This window comes from Paramormyrops kingsleyae, chromosome 7 (assembly GCF_048594095.1).
Source record: "Paramormyrops kingsleyae isolate MSU_618 chromosome 7, PKINGS_0.4, whole genome shotgun sequence".
NCBI classification, from domain to species: Eukaryota; Metazoa; Chordata; class Actinopteri; order Osteoglossiformes; family Mormyridae; genus Paramormyrops; species Paramormyrops kingsleyae.
In genome coordinates, this window is record NC_132803.1 from 19,545,947 (window position 1) to 19,558,156 (window position 12,210).

At 37.7% G+C, this 12,210-nt stretch overlaps 2 protein-coding genes across 2 annotated transcripts in view; one reads left to right on the forward strand and one right to left on the reverse strand.

Annotated features, from left to right (window-relative positions):
• Positions 1–822: 822 nt before the first annotated feature.
• LOC111849837 (PR domain zinc finger protein 8-like) lies at positions 823–5,957 on the reverse strand. Its single transcript, XM_023823072.2, has 4 exons — positions 5,745–5,957; positions 4,142–4,363; positions 3,413–3,644; positions 823–2,622 (listed from the first exon to the last, which is right to left on the reverse strand). The coding sequence occupies exons 2-4, from the start codon at positions 4,358–4,360 to the stop codon at positions 1,376–1,378; spliced, it is 1,698 nt and encodes a 565-aa protein (XP_023678840.1). The 5' UTR covers positions 4,361–4,363; positions 5,745–5,957; the 3' UTR covers positions 823–1,375.
• Positions 5,958–6,045: 88 nt separating this feature from the next.
• antxr2a (ANTXR cell adhesion molecule 2a) overlaps positions 6,046–12,210 on the forward strand; it is a 56,417-nt gene continuing 50,252 nt past the window's right edge. Inside the window, exon 1 of the mRNA XM_023823075.2 lies at positions 6,046–6,183. Within this exon, the coding sequence (XP_023678843.1) occupies positions 6,152–6,183 (32 nt within the window). The 5' untranslated portion in view covers positions 6,046–6,151. The remainder of the gene's footprint in view (positions 6,184–12,210) is intronic.

Sequence of the window (12,210 nt, forward strand, 5' to 3'; positions counted from 1 at the left end):
TGAACCCCATACAGACAATATGCTAACTTGACATACAGGCCTCTGACAGGAAGTCCGCCATCAGCCCTAGAGATTAAATATAAAGCACATTCCCCAGTTTGTAAATAATAGTGTCATCAGTATAGCAGTTTAGTAACGTTGCAGTATAGGTTAGTACTAGAAATGGTACTACTAATCACACCAAGTGACCTTAACAGCTTTATCTTGCCCCGAACGCCAAACTTTCTCTGTTAGTTTAACAATCCTGTGAAAGGAATAGTTTCATTGAAAGCAGTTTAATAAAAGACGAATATACTGAGGCATAATGTGTATGCATATGCAACTTTTTTTTTTTTTACAACTTTTATATTAAAAGTCAGCTTTGCAAATGACAATATTGTTGCATTTTGTACAGTATCTGTGTGTCATCCATCCACTCATATATATCGTAGTTAGGTGAAATATATATGATTAAATGCATTGATCCAGTTGTGGTAATCCGTATCTTTAACTTTGGTATAAGTTTGTAATTCTAATGTGTAATTTGTGGTTGCTATGATTTTTAATTTGTAAGCCACACATTCTACATGGCTTGAAATATACTATAAAAATCACATACAACTGGTGTTTATATTCAAGACCGTTTACAATGGAACTCGTTTGAAATTTGATCAGATTAATTAACTTTGGTATTTTTGTAGTATCATTTATATATGTCATTTAATTTTTTTTTTTTTACAGTTCTGTATGAATTATGCCCTGTTCCCGCCATGTAAACCTTTAAATGGTAACCCTTAAAAACTGCCACTACTGCCACTACTGCCACTAGTATTAAAACACACATTTGGATGAAAATAAAGCTATTTTATTGTCAAAGCATTCACCACATTAGATAAACCCTCAGGTAATTTCAGAAAAAAAGTAACTAAATTATTCCTCACTGACACAAAATATTACACAGTTCAGTCAAAGCAGTAGTTATTTACACTGAAGACTGCAATTTAAATCGATATCTATTAAATAAATTACATGCACTTTCAAATATAGATTGACGTAAGAATCCCATTTGACTTAAATATGTATAACCATTTTGTATAAGCCTGAAAAATAATAAAAGCATTGTAACGTAATTCCATGTTTGTTTATTTTCTGTATAGTAAAACAAGTGTAATCATTTGTTTCCCTTTTTTAACCAAATTATAAGTGCTCTATGCAATAAATAGATTTCTTTTGTCAAAATGCAATTTGCATACCTTAAAACATGACATCTGGTAAGGAAAGGTTCTTTTTTTAAAGTGAAAGCATGTGCATCAGGGATATACCTCCAGTTTGATCATATTCCCGAAACAAAACACAGAAAAACCGCAATCTCCTGTCCAAGACCATGAACAAGCTGTCAGTTATGGGACGTCATATGGCGTGAGAGATGGTGTCGCTCTCGGAAGGACTCGTTACAGATGGGGCATTTGAGCTTCTCCTCCCTCCGTCGCTTCACCAGGGGCTCCATGGAGAACTCCTTCTTGTGGTGGGACCTCATGTGGTACACCAGGTCGGACGTCATGCGGAAGGAGGCGTTGCATTTGGCGCACCAGTTCTGAGCAGGTAGACAGAGGGAGGTGAATGTGGGGGGAAGGAGGGTGAGCGCAGAGGGCATCTGCATCTGAATCGGTCCGGACGTCTTAGGCCAGAAGGCCGTGGCGTAAATAAAGGGGCTGTGCTTGGGGAGGCTGCTCTGTAGCAGTTCTGAACTCTGCAGCTTAGCGGCTAGTGGGTCGGACTGGTACATTCGAGTGGGCGACATGGTGTCTCCCACGCTGGGGTGGCAGTCTACCGTGGGGAGGAGTTTGGGGGTCATCATCAGGGGGGAGGAGAGCTGCGAGAAGGAGCGCACCGGTTGGCTGAAGGCGCTTTTCCTTTCCGAACTGGTGATCTGCTGGGTCACGGACATGAAAGCGCTGCCTGCAGAAGAGTCGTCCATGCGAGAATGGGGCTGAGTCTCCGTCAGAACCGGCCGGATGTGCGCGTGCTTCTCTGGGGGGCTCCCGCTGGGCCTGCTGCCATCTTTGTTCTCGGTGTTGAAGCTCAGGTTCTTGGCGCTCTGCTTCTGGCCCTGCATCTGGCTCTTCTTCACTTCTGTGAAGGCACTCCTCTTGCCCTCAGCGGGCTCAGGGCTTGGTGAGGAAAAAGCCTGCCTGTTCTCCCCTAGAGTGTACGCCGGCATGTATCGTGGAGCCATGATCTCCGCGTCGTTCTTTGACATGTGGGACCGAGACAAACCAGCAGCTCTGCTTTCCTCCATGTCTGAGGTTTTCCTCTTATTGACGCTTTTGCTCCGCACCTCAGCCTCCTTGTCACTTGGGGGGCATGTCCGGTTATTCTCCAGGTCCCTGGCTAAATTGTGAAAGTCTGTGGCAGGCTTAACATCCTGTGAATTGGAATGGCCCTCCAGCCCTCTTCTGCTTATCTTGGGGCTCGGCGGCGTGGACGTGGGACTCGTTCTGCCGCCATTGTCTTTAGAAACCTCGTCCACGCCGTTGATTTGTGGCTTCCGAGAGCAACGAAACCGCAGATGTGCCACGAAGGGGAACTCAAACTGGAAGCGCTGGTTGCAGTCTGGACAGAGATAAGGTGGGGCTCCTAAAACTGAAAGCGGAAAAAAGATACCTCTGAATAAAAATAACAGATGTATATACATATACAATATATATTGCTAAAAAAACACATAAAAGGTCGCCACATAAAGGACAATTTGTTATATTAATTTGTTGATTTTTTTTTTGTAATTCATATTAGGTTAATTCTAACGAAAGGAAGCCCATTTAAACAGTTTTGTCATTTTTAAATGCATCTGTTAGCAGTATCTTAGTAATACGAAATGTTTCTTTTTCCTAATAAGGCCTAAATTAGGGGATACTAACAGCTACTCGGGTTGGGCAGCACCACGGATTATATATATATATATATTCCAAAATATTCAGAGCTAAGCTGGTTCTATAGCACTACCGTGGTAGTAAAAGTTGATTTCAAAATTGAAGCAGTTAAAGCGTTCCCTTAAGTTTTAATTCTGACGTAGTTCATTTTGAACTGCAGCTTTTTCAACGTACCATTCTTTCTTTCAATTAATGATTATAATGATTTGTTTAAACGTTTATAATGGGAAATTGGTGAAATGGACGTTTATAAGTTTATGGGGTGACTGCTACTGTGTAGGCTAAAACATGGATAGACGACAATGTTGTCAAAGATTAAATCGCATTAAGAAAATATTACCGTTGCATTCACATTAATGTTAATCAGTGGACATGAGAACACCATAACTAATTGACTTGATAGAACTCGTCTCTGTTTTTATAGTTGCTCTGGTTAGGTAGGCTACTGTATGCAAAGCAAAGCGCATGTTCATCACGTTAATGTTCCGACTCCAAATGCGTACCTTTGTGTTTCACCTCCGCTTTGCCGGAGCTGAGAAGCAACAGCTCGACCAGATCTTTTCCGTACCACACCAGCAGCTCCTCGTCCTTCTCAATCCTTCTCAGAGACCTATAGAAGAGCTGTCCGTTCTTCACGTAGGCCTCCAGGTTCTGCTCCTCGCTGTTCCTCGCCGACTGGACCAGTCGCAGCCACATTAAGCTGTCGGATGATGCGCTCGCTGTAGAAGTGTCAACCTGCACCACCCATGACAAAAAAGTCGATAAGAATAAATCCAATAGGCTGCGACGGCCTTAACGGTATTTAAAAATATATACATTACTTGGATTACGCGACTTTCTCTATATTATCATTTAAAATATATATCATTTAAAAAATAGGAAAAGTATATGACACGTTCATATACAGTACATTTTTTTCCACCTTTTCGACAGTTTTTATAGAAAGAGTTAAGAATACCTTGTATTAATGATTCATAATTTACATAGGCCTATACTATAAAGCCAGTCGTGTTTTTGATTAATAAATAATTTGATTTAAAAACTAGAGGCATGTAGTCTACTCGGTGCCATAACTGATATTAATGTTTTGAAAGCCAAGTAGCAATATAGGCTAGTCTTTATATTTTCAGAGAATATCAAGATATTCAGTATTCGGAATGTCACGTTCTCCTCCACAAATAAAATTATACAACTACTGTTAAATCAAAAAGTTATAATTCGCATTTACTTACCCTGAATATATAGGGTGCTGTTCGCTTGTCCGTGGATTTAAGAGCAATAAAAGCAATACTGTCAAACAGTGAGGTGTGACTCAAAACACAAGGTCCAAAAATGGCATTTTCTGGAATGTCACAAGTTGTATAGACGCTGGTGAATATATCCGTCAAGCACTGTTGCACAGCTTTGGCGCTCCCATCGCACCCCAGTTTTTCGGAACTGGATTCCTCCATAATCTGTTGGTAAAGATCAAACGAAGCAATTGAGATTTCCATATAAAGGTAAAATATTAGTGACTCCTTACTGACTAGCTATTCATCTGGCTGTTCAACGACTTTCATCTAAAGGAACGCGAACACATGCACTAGTTGGAATAAATATTGTTCTACTTAAATCCCGTGGTGGATTTTCACAAAGGAAAAAAAAAATCACACTACTTTACGTCAGATGGAAGGCTATTAGTATATGTTGTAATAAGTATTATTTTCGATTTTATTGAATCACCATCATTACTACCGCGCAATAATTACATCGCTCTTAAGTATATGTTAATTCCAATCAAGACAAAACGTTATACAGTAGGGTACTTGCTGCAAAATCATGACTGTTTGATTCAGTGACAACAAATTTGCAAGGAATGGTATCTTCGATAGTATTTAAACATGTATAGACGTGTAAAATCGGGTGCGTGCTATGAAATGACATATTTCATGGGTATTAACTGGACAGTCAATGTCACTGTACAATGTCATTGTTTTATGTCAGCTACGTTTTAGCATCACTCAGCTACGAAGAACAAAAAGTTTCTGGTTTTCGTAATGTGCTTTATCAGATTCCAGACGGCTAAATAAAACAAACTCGTTTTACTAAATACGGTGTCCTTACTTTTAAAGTAAATTTTTTTCTTAGTTGAGGTCAGTGCATGTTCAGTCAAAAATTAAATGATGTGCTTCTGCAATAGATTCGTCGTAAGTTAAACTTTGCAGTTGGCTTTAATTTCGTAGTGCTGTAAGACCACAGATTCGGTGGCTAATTTAAAGCATTCACCTATATGGGCCTGAGTTATAACCACATTCCATTATATGGCCTTTAAATAATGTGTTATGCATATTTCTTTAAAATGCTTGGCAGTATGTTTAAGTATTACATACCCACAAACAAACACACTCACGTCGGACTATGAAAAGACAGCAGAAAACTGCATTGTGGAGACTTCTCTGCTACCCCGACCGAAACGTAAATGTTTAAGTATGCAACGTCTTTCAGAAAAGTAATCTCATCTCCCCAGTAGGGCCCCCTCATTGTGTAAAGGTCACACTCACACTTGGGAAAGCAACACAAAAGCCTCAATGAATATGCATTTCAATTAATGCTGATAAAATAGTCTGAATTCAACGAACGTACAAAACTGGCAAAGTGAGACATTTTATCTTCAATTTCATTATGCCAGCACACTGACGTTAAGATTTGGTTCAATTCCAGGTATCATTTTAATATATTTCTTGACGACGCGCATTTCCTCTTATCAATACTATTTCCCCCCCGATTCTGCTCTCCCGCATCACCGTTGCATATACGCGAACTTCTAATGATTGCAATAAAAGAGGAAGCACTTACCTTATTTTTTGAAAAATATAATCCACCACGATCAATTGTTTCTGTATGTAAACTGGCTGCAAAACGAGACTATTATTTTCAGCTCTTCAGTCTAGTCAGTACATGTCCCTGTCATCTGAAAGTGACAGTGTTCACAAGCTCCCCTGTGTTTCTCTCGCTGATATAACCGTGCAGATGGGCCCGATGCACTGGCTGAATTGCACACAGACACACACTTTTTGTTTGCTGCCCATAATCTGCCCAATGAGGCGTGTCACTTTTCGTCTCCTCCCTTTAACTCTTAAATGACCGGCATTTGTTTTGCGAAATTGACCTACACGTTGCGGAATATCACTATCTGACGTTACGTTGTACTTTTCCAAAGGTTAAGCGACTCTTTGTCTTATAGTGAAATTTAGATAACATCTATGATGTGGCAGGCGTATAAGAAATTACAATGGTAAGTGTGTTTTTTTCCCATTTTTAACTATGTAGGCTATGTAATAACATGAAATTGTTGTAATTGCTGTTTGTTAATTTTTACCACTCGATTTTGATATAGTCCTAAATGACATGTTAGTATGTCCGTGATATTACCACAATTCATATGACAGTTGCTTATACTAAAGTTAGTCGTCTTAAAAAAGTTTTTCAGGATGCTTTAATTTTTCATTCATTCATTTTATAAAGGAGTTTTGAACAGAAGCTATTCTTTTCGGAATTAAATCCCAAATTAATTGTAGCTTATTTAGGAGGCGTGAAATAATAAACCATCCCCAATAATAAATCTACGGGTTTTACTTAAAATGTTGGTGTTTATAAACTTAATCAGTGCCGGTGAAAACTCGAGGGTGAATAAAAGTAAAAGTGCATTTCCCTGGATACGTCGCTGTTTATATACAGTACACACGGAATAAATATACGAATTCACGAGAAAGGCTAATTAATTAGCATTTCGTCAGATTTTTACATTATTGTGCGTTGTAATAACACTTGAGAAATTGTGTAATGTATCGAAGCAGTGATCTGTCAACATTGAAAACATGATTGGATTACTATATATTTGGTGAATATCTGTTTGTTGGTGTATGCGAGAGTCTGCATTTCTCTGTGTAAGACCGTGTGTGTGTCTGTGTGTGTGTTCTTCAAAGCTAGGCTGAGTCCGACAGATGACATGACAGGTCATAAACATCAGCAGGCAGTTAGCCTTCGCAGGCCTCGGACCTCGGTAATTAAAAAGTGCTCATTAATCCCATCAGAATCGGTCTGGGTGTGTAACCTTTAACAGAGTACCTACAGTCCTATCCAAGCCAATTTCTAAGCTGGAGGGTTCTCTTTGACTCAATTATTGCTAATGGAACTATGTTACTCTTTTTACTATTATATATATTTTAAAATCACTGATTAGAAACAAACATGCAAAAAATGTCGATGGCTATATGTATATTTTGTTTAAATATATGTTTTTTTTTATTTTAGCAAGCAGAATTATGCATAAAACAACAGAGGTATATAGACAAGGAATTTTGTCTGTTTTTTGTGTTGAAAGAATACATTTGTAAAACATATGTGTAAAGTACACATTGTTTTTCTTATTATTATTATTATATTATTATTGTTGTTATTGTTATTGTAGTTTAATAGAATTTTATTAGATGAAAAAGGGATTTAAAATCAATAGTAAATTTGGTTCTTCAGTTTTCAAAAGCCGTTCAAGATTTTTAGTGTATGATATCATGCAATAGACTGTTACTGTTGCACATTTATATAGCCACTGCTAGTTTGGCTTGAACATTTTAAGTTTGCTGTGGTGTGTTTTTGGTAAAGGACGTATTATAGCATTGATTATTTTTTATTAAATTGTTTAATAAAACGTAAATATAACTAAAAGTTTTTTTTAACTTCATGACTTCATCAGCAGTTCAGCTGAATTTAAACTGTTAATTCAAATGCCTCAGCAGTGATATAAGCAGAGGTTTTGTGTTTTTTAATTCACTTTACCTATACATCTGGCTCTCCTAACCAGGGATGTATTTATATATATAAAGAAAGTGCTTTAAATAGATTGCATCTTTGTAACAGGTCGTCAATTGTTTATTCACGTTACAGAGCAGACAAAAGATACTTGTGTACAACTGACTGATGTTTCAAAAATACTACACATATCCAGACAAGTATTGAGTATTTTCGGTTCAATATTCAAAGAATTGCCATTTGCCTTAACCTGGTATAACCTGGTGGATCAAACTTCACATTTATATTTTATGTGTGGGTGTGTGTGTCTTTATGTGAGCAGCCACAGGTTGACACAGAGAAAAAAGATTTCTAACCTACTGTGTCCTAACAAAAGGCCAAGTGCTGGTTCTTTGTACATATACAGAGCAGATGTAAGAACACTGAGGTACAATACACTTACTGACTTACTATATGAGATGATTTACTACTGCAGTTTACACGTACACACACACACACACACACACACACACATATATATATATATACACATATATATATATATATAAACTGAAGTTGTACAGTTTTATATATTTTAATCTATTTTACCAATGTTATTTCCTGTAAAAGTACAAATACTTCTAGGTTATATACAGAAACTGATTAAAAAGTGTTCGGAGATACCAATTGTTCTGCTAAGAAAAAACACTAAATAATAGCACTGTTGGGATTTAAATATTTTTATCTGTTTAAAAATAATCTCTAGTCTATATAACATACTTATTTATTCTCTTAAATATATAATTTATGTATGTATTTTTTGATGTGGTCTTTCTGAACATGAGTCAGTCCTGCAAACCACCACCAGAGTTTCAAAACCCTTTCCATTACGACCTCTCTTGCATTTTCACGAGTATTTGTCTATTTATGTCTGCATTATTTAAAATTAGTGAACAGTGAACATATTCTACTGATCGACACATTTTAATTTAAAGTCAACTGTGAACTGTTTTCAGGTTCTTCATGTATGGTGGTTACTTTCATGGTGTAATTGAGAAATACATCAGAATGTGCTGTAATTAATTCACTTCAGGAATTTCACAGCATACAGTAACAAAAGATTTGATAGTGAAAAGGCAAACACCACAGGGAATGATGCAAATATTAATATAGACTCTCAGTATCTGCTTACACTGCATGTAGAACTGTTACTTTTTACTGAGGTGCATAACTTAATTTTAGTTTTACACAGAAGAATTAATTATGATAGTTAAGTAAGGCACCGGATGTTATTTATTTATTTTGGAATTATTACTGTAACAGTTAGAATATATTCATGACAAGGCTTCTCCACAGTGTGCAATGTAAAACGGCTGTTCAGTATTTCTTTACATTAATCTCACTATTAAATTGACAATGGGCATTTCCCTTTCTTTCTCACAATAATACATGTCTCAGCATTTTATTTCATAACAAAATTCACAGAAGGCCACGGGTAAGTTATTTTTTCTGTTTGATATGGAAAAAAATAAAATAATAATTTTTTTAAATGTGGAGTCATATATATTGGTTATTCCCAGTTACATGTCATGTGTACTCTGGTCTTCTCCTGCTCCTAAGCATATTTCTGCATTCCATCACATTACAGGAACACAAACACTAATACACAATCATGAGTGTCATGTATGTAGCCCTCGAGGCTGAAATCATCCGAATTAATTCTTTGTAAGAGATCCTGCATAGATGTGAGTAGCGTGTTTGAGAACATGATCGGTCAATAAATGAAAGTAAGCACCCAGCCCCCACTTGTAGCTAGCTTACTGATAACGATGAAACCTGGCTATACCTTTAAGGACACATTTAGCAACATGCTTAAATCTCATTTCTGGCTCGTGCAGACGCTCGAAGCTGCACTTTGCTTGTTCTTTCCAATGGAGGGCAGAAGAGGAAAGAGAGAAGTAGCCAGCGACCTCCGCAGGAAGAATGTTTCTGGGAGGAACCCCCTGGCCATCTCACGCCCTCCCCCTTCTCGTGTAATTGGTCTCTCCGCTTGTTCTGTCATGACCCTGTTTACGTTGCATTCTTGTGTTCTGCTTCAAAGCTCCTCTCCTGAGCTGATTCCTTCTCATTCACATGTTGCACTGTCTGGAAGCAGCTCGCGCTGCACTTTATTAACACTTGCCTAAGGTTATCGTCAGGGAAAATCGAGAGCAAAGGATTTTGAAAATACTTTACAAATCTAAACAACCTTTTACTTGTGCGTCTCATCATAAATCATTTGTCCATCTCCTTTAAATTGACTCTGGGCTTTAAAATGAAAGTTTAAAGCATCAGACAAAATAAGGGTAATTTTTTAAGAAGACAAACATAGGTCCCCTTTAAATGATACTCCTGTAGGGGAAAAAATTAGAAAATGAATTCATAATGAGGCACTTTAATATGGGTTCAGTGATTATGTGACTGGAAGCCACAGCCAGGAAAAAGTCTGTGTGGCATATGGCATTTCAACAGCCATATGTGCCATTTTTTACAAGAGCTAGCACGATGGCACATGTTGGCGAGATGTTATAACCTCTAAAAAAGAAACACACACAGCAAGTTTAGTAGAAAAAAGATACTTTCACTATTATTGCACTTGTGTCCTTCTACACAAGTCTCATTGTGTATCTCTCACAAATATGGGAATTCCAGACCAAATATTTTGGTGTGGACTATGCAGATTACATTCCTCAGCAAGGATGCTGTCTTTCGGTCTTTATGATGGCAGCAGGGCTCTGTTTCATTTCCTGGTTCACAAGAGGAAGTTTGCATCAATGCTCCTGAAATCCACCTAGCAGTCAAATGGGGCTGTTAAGTTTTTCGCAACCTGCACCCCAAGAGTTCTGACCTCCCTCTAGTTAACATTACCAGCTGAAAAAAATATGTTCAATTTCTTTGTGTTTTATTAGTAGTATTAATACAATTAGTATTAATTATTATTATTTTTTATTTGGAAAAAATTGTACATTTATGAGAACTGCAGTTATTTGTTTTTATTTTAAAAAATGTAATTTATTTATTTTTTGTTTCTGCCAGTATTTGGCATTGCACACATTCAGGCTAAATTAATATTTTATATTTTTTTATATTTTATCATACACTTCTACATCAAGGAAAGACATCTGTACTGGAAGGCCATTATTGTTTCTGCTAGCATGACCACTGAAGGTTAGCTGGGCGGTCCATCAAGCCAGCATCTCTCTGGCATCGTTCCACAGAGGGAGCTCCAGAGCGGGACAGAGCGTGGGGTCGCCTTCCGCCGACAGAGTCTCTCGTGATCCGCTGCTGAGCTTGAGCCTCCACGACAACACTTAACGTTCCAGGTCTCCAGGCCCCCGGGGCATCTGCTTGCCTTGTCAACGAAGAAGAGGAGCCACGTCTGGCAGGACTGGGGCCTGGTGAGGCGGGAGCTTCTCTCGGGGGTCCGGCTGTCTCCAGCTGACAGGTGGATGGGGCCTGAGAGCAGCGGGCGTGCGGGACTGGCTCGTTTCACACACTCTGATGAACTGCCGGCTCTTCTATCGGCCGCGGTGCCGTTAATGATTAATGCGATTACTCTTGCCGTATTATGGCTCGAGAGCGAGATGCCATGTTGGTACAGCTCGATGTGCGATGTTGAAGGTCCTCGAAGGCTCTTGTCTCTCTGGAAGATTTAAGAAGGACACCCAGTTGGCTTAATGTTTGGACTTAAACAGTAAAAATGAATAGAAATCAGCAAATGCATGCCAGTTGTCTAATAGGGGAGTTCAATTTTCAAGCAACAGTTTAAGTCTTATTTCCTGGCCAATATGTTGTAAATTACATAGCACAGCTGTTTCAGTTACGCAGAAAATAAAATCTTTATGCATTTATGATTATACACATGTAGTACATGTATGGGGATTGTGTGTCATGCTTTCAAATTTGTAGGGTTATCTCAGCCATAGGATGCTGAGATATAGAGATATTGCTTTACTTTTTTGTGTGCAATTTTGAAAATGGTCACTGGCATGTGAATTAGGTGGAATTTATTTAAAAGAAGAAATGAATAAGGATTCTTATTATGACTTGTTGAATTTATGTTTTTCAAGCACTTGATCATTGAGATAATGCTCAATTCTCTCACCTGTATTGAGTTCAGTTAGTCAGTAGGGGATGAACACATCAGCGTGATACACAGTGAAGGCTGATGTGCTTTTGGATGTAAACAACATGAATAGGATTTGTCACACATCATGCAAATTTTACCATTCCTTTTATTTGAAGAAAAAAGCAATTTGGAAGGCAAGAGAAATATAATACATTTTAAGTGTATTTATTTTGAAACCACGGATAAATGTTAATACTCTTTAAAACATTTGTTTGTTTTTTTACAAATAGTATGCATCTAAATACATTTCATAACAACATTTGTATATTCTTTATATTGTTTTCTTATTTTATAAAATGCAATCGCATTTCTGTGACCATCCCAGTTTCTTTTTTTAATTAAAAAAAAAAACCAACTTATTGATAT